This window comes from Eschscholzia californica, unplaced genomic scaffold, assembly GCF_041429995.1.
Source record: "Eschscholzia californica isolate CP2 unplaced genomic scaffold, dmEscCali1.0.p SCAF_3, whole genome shotgun sequence".
Lineage (NCBI taxonomy): Eukaryota > Viridiplantae > Streptophyta > Magnoliopsida > Ranunculales > Papaveraceae > Eschscholzia > Eschscholzia californica.
This window is the reverse complement of record NW_028238420.1, coordinates 37,303,982-37,313,502: the sequence shown is the minus strand read 5'-3', so window position 1 is coordinate 37,313,502 and position 9,521 is coordinate 37,303,982. Positions and strand designations below refer to the sequence as shown.

General features: G+C 36.6%; 2 protein-coding genes across 2 annotated transcripts; both read left to right on the top strand.

Moving 5' to 3' along the window:
* The first annotated feature begins 1,163 nt into the window (after nt 1-1,163).
* MIK (pfkB-like carbohydrate kinase family protein) lies at nt 1,164-4,171 on the top strand. Its single transcript, XM_086669276.1, has 2 exons — nt 1,164-2,576; nt 3,714-4,171. The coding sequence occupies exons 1-2, from the start codon at nt 1,713-1,715 to the stop codon at nt 3,885-3,887; spliced, it is 1,038 nt and encodes a 345-aa protein (XP_086525402.1). The 5' UTR covers nt 1,164-1,712; the 3' UTR covers nt 3,888-4,171.
* Nucleotides 4,172-4,633: 462 nt separating this feature from the next.
* Nucleotides 4,634-8,633, top strand: LOC147549989 (O-glucosyltransferase rumi-like protein (DUF821)). The gene is made up of 6 exons (XM_086669275.1): nt 4,634-4,994; nt 5,175-5,761; nt 6,606-6,795; nt 6,911-6,975; nt 7,536-7,749; nt 7,992-8,633. The coding sequence occupies exons 1-6, from the start codon at nt 4,884-4,886 to the stop codon at nt 8,316-8,318; spliced, it is 1,494 nt and encodes a 497-aa protein (XP_086525401.1). The 5' UTR covers nt 4,634-4,883; the 3' UTR covers nt 8,319-8,633.
* The last annotated feature ends 888 nt before the right edge of the window (nt 8,634-9,521 follow it).

Genomic DNA, 9,521 nt, shown 5'->3' with positions numbered 1-9,521 from the left:
CAAACGAAGGAAAAACTCGACCTATATTTATTGTAAAGAAGAATTTGATTTGAAAAAAATTTAGACTAGTCCGGTATGGGTTCAAGTCCTGGCTCCGCCCTTGCTCCCAACCCTCCGCCGATGTGGCAACCTATCACTGGAGTATGTTTTCTCACTGTTCTCTCTCCAATTGCTCCACACTCAAGTGATATGTCGCTACATCGGAGGAGGGACCAAAGTGGAGGGATGAATAGAACTTCTCCTTGAATATAGATGTTTGGATACTTTTAGGTGGAAGAAGTTGAAGAAGACGAGGACGCTGAAGAAGATGACGACTGAAGAAACTGTTCTTTGGCTTTCTGGAGCTATGGTATATAGAGGCCATTGATTCTGGATGTTGTATGATCATACCTAAATTCTTATCTTGTTCCCTTTTGTTTCGATTTGTATTGCTTACATGTTTCAATATTATGTTAATTGTGTATTTACTACGTATACATCTCGTCTTTAATGTGTATAACATGCTCGTGGTGATGTTTTTTTACTTCTTTAGAAATTTGTTGACAGTGTTGAAATAGGGTTCTGTCATCTTTAAGATTCTGGAATGGATGTTACCGTCAACATTCCTCCCTCACTACATTATACTCCAAATATGTTCAAGGACGTATGCATAAACTTCTATATATACTGGACTAGGATAGTTTCCACATAAATTTTTCACATTGTAAAGTCATTTCGGAAATCCTATGGGGCCATAGAATATGATGGGGACTCTGCAGTAGCATTCCACTTACAAAGAGGTCATGAGTTCAAGTCATGTGGATCTTCCGACTTCGTTCAATCGTTTGATTTATTGGTTCACTTCATGGCCGTGAAGAAGGTGCAGAGAGAGACTGAGAGACTGAACGGAGATTGATCGATCAAGCTTCTTCATTTCTTGACAAGGGCGAGAGGGGTTTTCTTATGTACGACTCTCTTTCAAATTCCCTTCTTCCTCTGAGCAATCTTCTCTTGTTGTTTATTTTCATATCTCTTTCTTCATTCTTTTGAATTTAACACGTATCTTTTTATTTTGGGACGTAAATTATTTATAGTTGTTAAACATATTATGTATAACTTAGGCCTATCATCAAGTTAAATTTGTAGTTATTAAACTCAAAACTATAAATGGGAAGGTCAAAATTGGTTTGTGGGTGTATTTTTTGTCAACTCAAATAGAAATTGAGCACCAAAAGAATCCAAATGAACACCACTCACAAGTCACAAGTCACAAGTCACAAGTCACAACCATGAACCATCCTTTCTAATGGGGTTCGCAAATCAAAGCATAAGATCATATCTAAAAATTCCCAATTCCCAATTCCCAATTCCCAATAACCAAATTCTGATTCTCCACTCCCCCTTCTCATCTCATTTGCTCAACCAAAGAACCCATCTTTTCCTTCATACACATTTTTTTTTTTGTTGAATCCTTCATACATATTTGAAACCTCACTTCTCTCTCTCTCTCTCTCTCTCTCTTTAGAATAACATGTAGGAGCTCAATTTTATTGGCGCGCGTCATCTTCATAAACCTCCAAATTGTTACATACTTTTCTCTCTCTCTCTCTCTAATAGATTTCCTCTTTTCCTTTTTCATGAATCCTAACCCTAGTTTCTATAATCACTGATGATATCACAACATATAACGAACGAAGAACATCAAAAACCTGAAATTAAACTTAATACTGATCATGGTGCGAGAAGTAGAAAAACAATCAGAACTAACGAATCGGAGAGTTCTGGTTGTAGGAAATTATTGTCACGACGTTCTGATCAAAGATGATCGGATAATTGGAGAGAGTCTCGGAGGTGCGTCTTCCTTCATATCTAATGTTCTTGATAATCTCTCAATCACTTCTGATTATGTTTCAAAAGTGGGTTTTGATTTCGCCTACTCTGTTTCTCATCAACCTATATCGTTGGAATCAACTATGACGACAGTTTTTCATGCACATTTCTCATCAAATCCAGATCAAGTTGGAAATCAAGATAGAATTTTGAAACGAATTCATGCTTGTGATCCGATTTCCCCATCTGATCTTCCTCACTCTCAATTTGATTTCGGTTTAGCTGTCGGTGTTGGAGGTGAAATTTTACCTGAAACATTAGAACGCATGATTGAAATTTGTGATGTTGTTTTTGTTGATATTCAAGCATTAATTAGGGATTTTGATCCAATTGATGGAACAGTAAAGCTATTAAGTTTGAAAGAGAGTGGGTTTTCTCATCTTTTACCACGAATTGGATTTCTAAAAGCTTCAGCTGAAGAAGCTCCATTTATTGATATTGAAGAAGCAAGAAAATGGTGTTGTGTTGTTGTTACAGATGGGAAAGATGGGTCTAGGGTTTACTCAAAAGAGGGGAAACTACAAATTTCTCCCTTTCCAGCTGTTCAGATTGATCCTACTGGTGCTGGTGATAGTTTCTTGGGGGGATTTGTGGCTGGACTTATACTGAGTTTACCTGTTCCAGATGCTGCATTGTTAGGAAATTTCTTTGGTTCATTAACTGTGGGGCAGATTGGAATTCCCTCGTTTGATCTACGATCAATGCAGGTTCGATATGTTATTTCAGTATCTTTGATTCATTTCGATGATTATTTAGTTTGAAGTTAAGGTTGCAAGTAGTCTTTATACTTCAAATTTCCTAACGATAATAGTTTAAATGAAAGAAAATGCACTATCAAGTTATAAGCTTTGAGAATTCAAATAGTAAGCCTATAAAACTAATCTTGAAGAGGCTCAAAAGTGAGTAATCTGTAGACGCATGAAAGGGTATCCAAGAGAGTAGCACCGACGGGACAAATTAATGCAAAACCAACAGAGATGGTTCGAGAATTATAGAATAAATTGAAAGTAAGTGTTTTAGGCATATTAGAAACGTAGAAAGGCGTTGAAAAAGGAAGGCCACATAGTCAAAAGAAAGAAAGATTGAGAATCTGTGAGGAAAGTTGACACCCAAATAAAGCCTAAGAATCTATTCATTTGTTTATTTCATGTCAATACTTTACTTAATGCGACAGTATTTTGTTGAAATGGTTGCCGCATTTTTCATGCTTTAGATAGAAGAAGATTTCATTTAACAATGATTCTTAGACTAGCACTTCCTTCGTAAATGATTCTGTAATATCCATATGTTTCGACGGCGATGTCAAACAATTAGAGGTGTCAGGTGTAGGAACTAGGAAACTCATTTATTGTTGCCTATTTAGGTAGCCATAGTGAAGAGACTTTTCCGGAACTACATTTATTTTTTGTGAAAGCAATGTGTTTTGGATATTTAGGGTCGTACGCGTATAACTAAATTATAACTGACGAGCTCACGTTCTGCTAGTGGACTGATAACAACTGTTTGGGTTGAGCTATAGTTTGGCGGCTTACACTCAAGTAGTATGATAGGTGGAACTTGGAAGGTCCCGGCATCGAATCCTAAATGTGATGCTCTTGTGATTATTTCCAATACAACCTGCTAAGTATTACTAGTGCTTGAGTAGGAGCTGCTCAAGCTATTGGCCTAACCAGCCTGGTTCCTAGTGGGTTGGTTGCTACCACGGTCATGCCCTGAACCTGAAGCTACATTTGCTCATCTCCTTCGACCTTATTATAAACAAAACGGGAACAAATCTGTAAATTGACGACATATTTCAGATTTAAAATCTCAATGTGCATTCGCTAATTTCTTCTCTTCTGCAGAAAGTGAAGGATGAGTTGCAGAAGAAGAGAACACGATTCGTCGACAACTGCGAAAGAAGAGAATCAGAACCAGAGTTCACGAAGTCATCTGAACATGAAGATTTTCAAGAATTCCTTGTTAGTGTTACTAAACTATTAACCTCTTATCACCACAACAATGAAGATCAGTTGTAATCTCAAAATGTGTCAAGCAGTAGAAAATGCTAGCCAGTACCAGAATAATGGTCAGCTTAAGCTATATTACCTAATCCTTTATCCAACCAACCATAAAATGAGTTGTTATTGAAACTCATTTCTACCTTTAGAACTTTCTCTTTTTTCAATAATAGTTTCCATGGATGTTGTCGATCGATGTTGTTTAATGTGTATGAGTATTTGAAATGTACACGATTGTCCTATTATCCAAATGCAACCTATTTGCCTCAATGCAATTCAAAACAAAAAATGTTTGTCACTTGAATTTTGTTTCTTGGCTGGTATATTTGGTGAACATAGATAAAAACACATACCTAGAAATAGAGACAAATTAAGAAAAAGTAGTTGAACTCAAATTAAGAAACAAATTTAAAAAAATATAACTGTTATTATGAGAAAAAACAATCCATATAGCAAAAGTAAGACATTAAATCATAACCTTCCTCAAAGGTCTCTCACCGAGTCGACATATATTGTTGTATAAAAATGTGATTTCTTAAACTTTAGCAGTTACAGATATTGTTTTTGTTGGCACCCTATGCCCAAATTCACAACTATGAGATTTTGTTCTTAGCGAAAGTTCCACGAACTCGAAATTCACACCTATAGTCCAGACTCTGGACACTCCAGAAAACTATGTCTAACTATGTAAAATATCAATATTTGTCATGATGGGGTAAAATAACAATTGTCAGTTGTTATTTATGGGAAGAATCATGTGAGCAGGGAGGCAGAGGGGGAGGCGTTATAAACTTATAATGACTCGTTCCTTTATTGGCCTAAATTTAGGATAGACCTTCCATATTGCGTGGGGTAACTGGTGGAGCCTCCACTCTGATGTGTGATCATCATCTTGTCTTCTTCTAGAGAGAGAGAGAGAGATAATAGAGAGATAAACTAAAGATATGATCATATCAATTAATCTTAATAAGAATTTTCCGACTCCAAGTTTTCAAGTAAGTACTAGACAAATATATGGGTTCAAAGAATCACCCAAGCAGCTTACGAGCAAGATCTTCTCGTCTTCGAATTATCGGTCTCATTGCTTTCAGTCTCTTTTCTCTCACTGCCATTTTCATCTTCAAGGTAACTTTATCTCTCCAAAACTCCTCTACCCATAGTTTCTCCAACTCTTGGTTCTTTGTGGCATTTCGTCGAACAGTTTTTACTTCTTTTCGATTTACTTGTTTTCATTAGAGAATTTCATCGAACTGTTTGGTCTATCTTTCACTTTTATTTACTGAATTGGGGAATTTTATCAAACAGGTTGATCGGACAAGAACAGTGGTAGGTCATAACTTAGAACCAACACCCTGGCATCTTTTCCCGCCAAAAGAGTTCAATGATGGATCAAGATATAACAGAGCTTCAAAAATTATAGAATGTTCATACCTTACTTGTCGGCGTTCAGCTAACAGTATAAATAGTAATACAAAACCAGAAGACAGATCTAATCAAACCCAGAGTTCTCCTCAAACATGTCCATCTTTCTTTAGATGGATCCACCAAGATCTTGACCCTTGGGTTAAATCTAGAATATCTTTATCTACATTAATGGAAGCTAAGAAACTTGCTGCATTTAGGGTTATAATATTTGGTGGTAGATTATATGTGGATTTCTATTATGATTGTGTTCAAAATAGAGCAATGTTCACAATTTGGGGATTGTTACAGCTTCTTAAGAGGTACCCAGGATCAATTCCCGATGTCGATCTTATGTTTGATTGTATGGATAGGCCGTTTGTTAATCGAACGGAGTATTCTGGGTCAAAACCACCACCTCCTCTGTTTAGATATTGCACTACAAAGGGTCATTTTGATATCCCATTTCCGGACTGGTCATTTTGGGGTTGGTAAGCATGATAAATTTATATACTCACTTTTAGTTAAGTGTATTATAAGTTTTTTTGCATTATCTATTTAATGAGGTGTGAAGTGATGATAGTATTCTTGAAATTTCTAGTCTTTGATTTCATTTGTTAGTTGTTACTATAGAATGCAGTTTCAGTTTTCAATTCATATGAACAATCATGCGTTTGAGTTGTTTGAGAGTTAACTGCATAAATTACATATGGGGTTTTATTTTCAATAACCACATGAGCAGGGAGTTGCATTTTGCCATTCCACATGTGGCGAAAGAGAATTATGACAGTGTAAGTGTGTGTTGCAAGAAAATTGGATCAAGATTGAGAATAATTACATGAAAACACAAATTAATACGAGACGTCCATGGTTGATGGTTCCCGTAAGGAGTCAAGGTTGAAGGGCTAGTGGGCTAACACCAATGGCGACAAGTAGAGATCGATCAAGAAGGAAACCTTGATAAGCTTCTTTTTTTTTTTTGCAAAAGTCTGTCTTATCTTCCAAGTTTACAGTTATATTATTTTTCTTCGACCAGAATATTATTTCATTATTTAATTTACTTCGGCAGTAAGAGTTCTATAGGACAAGCCAAGCACATACCTAACCTTGATTGCATGGTTATATGCAACTCATGCATATAATAAAACATGCACACGATGAAGAAATAGTATATATGTTTTTGGTTTACTTTGTGAAAAGAAAAGGGACTTTAGTTTTAGACTTCTTCTCTATGCAGTTGTCTCTGTGAAGTGTCTTGTTAGACCCTTAACTGCAACCAGTTTATTAGCACTTTAACATGGTTATGTACTTACGGCATACAAATTTATTGTGAAGGCCGGAAGTTAATATAGGACCCTGGGATGATGAATTCAGAAGCATAAAGAAAGGTTCTGAAGCTACAACATGGGAAAAGAAGTTGCCGCGTGCATACTGGAAAGGAAATCCAGATGTTCTCTCTCCTGTCCGCACAGAGTTGCTGCGCTGCAATCACTCTAGGAAGTGGGGAGCCCAAATTATGCGCCAGGTTGAGTTTTATCTACATCTTGGTGCATTTCCTTACTCTAGTTATAGTCTAATGCCTTTTCCAAAAAAAATAAAAAAGTTGTAGTCTAATGCTTGTCACACGGCTTGCATCACAGGATTGGGTAGAAGAAGCAAGAGGCGGTTATGAGCAGTCCAAGCTATCTAATCAGTGTAAACATAGGTAAGTTCTACATAAATAGGATTCAGGTACACATTACCACTTATTATGGCTTACTCTACCATGGAAATTAAAAGGCTTGTTTGATATTTTAACACAAAACACATTAAATTCGTTTAGTTAGACAGTGAGTCATCTTAAACGACTTTACCAAACCCCAGAAAGACCTTAACAATCCTGCTCGGATCACTTCTAATTTCGTCTCCTGAAAGACCACGTACAGAGGGTTTTTGCTCCGCTAAAACTCTCTCCACTATTGCTCTCCTTAAATTCGAGCCCATCTCACGGATGTTCCAACTCATGAATATTTGATTCATGAGTCCAATGATGTCCCCTTTTTATTTCCTGCTCCTATATCTTGTCGGTCCACCGACGTTTAAAGACCATTCCAGTCGTCCAGCCTCCTGCTCACTCTGGGCAGCCCTTGCACAACTCTCTTTGGTTTACTGTACTTGAGAAGTTCAGGAACACCTGAAGCATCCCATAAATAAGGTTCCACGTGATTACATGTCTCCCTTCGTCAAAAAGCGAGTCATTTTAAAGTTGAATTTTATCTTTTGCAGGTATAAAATTTATGCCGAAGGCTATGCTTGGTCAGTGAGCTTGAAATACATAGTATCTTGTGGTTCTGTTACACTAATAATAGCCCCCGAGTATGAAGACTTCTTTAGTCGTGGTCTTTCTCCAAGAGAAAACTATTGGCCAGTTTCTCCTACCCCTGATCTTTGTCGGTCGATAAAGTTCGCTGTTGATTGGGGCAACAAAAACCCATCTGAGGTACTAATTTCATATCATCTTTGTCCGATTTCTTATTCTTACTATATTAATTTTATTGTCAGTAGAGTAAACCATTATTCTTATTTCTTATCATTGCTTAGTTAGATAAATTGTACCAAACCCAAACTTAATTCGTCTATCTCTCATGATCTTAATCGTTATCATTCTTTATCATCTCAAAAACTTGAAAAACTTCATTCCTAATTTGATATACCATTTTTTTCTTGATGAAAATCGAAAAGGCTGAGGCAATAGGTAGAGGGGGCCAAGATTTTATGGAAGAATTGGCAATGGATCGAGTATACGACTACATGTATCACCTAATCACGGAATACTCAAAGTTACAAGATTATAAGCCATTCCCACCTTCATCTGCTCAAGAAATTTGTACAGAATCTCTTCTCTGCTATGCCGATTCGAAGCAGAGGGAGTTCCTCGAAAGATCAGCTACTTCCCATTCATCATCTCTCCCATGCTCCCTTCCACCAGCTGATCGAGATATAATCAAGAGTTGGGTACAAAAAAAGAATAAAGTAATCACAGATTTACAGAAGATGGAGAAGACATGAGACAGATTTAGCTAAAGTTAAAGTGTTTCAATCCAGTTAAGATACCACAGGTTATGTTTTTGGACATTCAGAGATCATATCGACGTGTACTTGCTCCCCATTCTTTATTTTTGTCACAGAAACTTTAGAATATAATATTGTTCTTCAATTCGATTTTAGTTTTTTAGGCATTGGTTCCAAGTAAATCCCACTCTGAATTGAAACAGGAGTTCATGATTTTTTTTTTCATCTCTGTTTTCGTGTTCCTCATTAAAACTCCATTTCAGTTGGTTTAAGACACATTGAGTTTTATACCTAATCATGTTTATCATCCAATTTTACATCTAATATTTAAGAGCAGCCAGTATTAATGGCCATTAATTCAATCTATTTAAGTAGTTGCAAGGATATAATGGGACAGATCAACGATTTTTTGTTTTTCATAACACTTAATCTAAGTAACTAGTAGAGTCACTTGATTCGCCCGTCGATAGTGACTCTGACGAGTTACTCAGAGACTCAAGAGTTTGGCTACATTAGAGGAAGTCTCGAGAATCAGCTAAGACTACCTCGAGTCAAGGTCGATTTCCGAGCAAATTCGAGGTTCCAACATAAGGTAATTCTTCAAGGTTCACAAAGTTGAGTTGAAGATGTTTCTTACCTTTTATGTTTAGTCTTAGGAAGGCAAGTGGTGTTCTTTTTCATTGTTTGGATCTGACTCATCTAAACTTAACCTCATCAGAATTCATCCGAGTCTAATACATCTAAAAGCAACCTAATTCCGCTATCCATACTAAAATAAACATTTTGAAATCTGTCAATAGTTAAGATTCTTGTTGGAATAAGTATTTACCAGCCTTCACTTGTATGATGAATAAATTATAAGGAGATTCAATATCAAAATTTGCAAGGTAGAGAGCAAGAGAGCAAAGGGGAGTGAGAAAATAGAGTCAAAACCATGAGTACCCAACTACCCACTTGCTCTTATGGACCCCAGAAGATCACTTGAAGATGATGAAACATCATAAACAAACAAAGAAAATGACAGAAAAGGTGAAAGATTCGATGAGACCAACTGACCAAGTGACCAAAGAGAGACAGAAGAAAAAAAGTGAAAGAAAGATGGAAAACTTGGAAACGCCTCCGCCTCTCTTTATGGAAAAATATCTTCTTTTCTTTTTCTTTTATGTGGAAAATATTAATCATTGGAAACGTGCGGCGCTG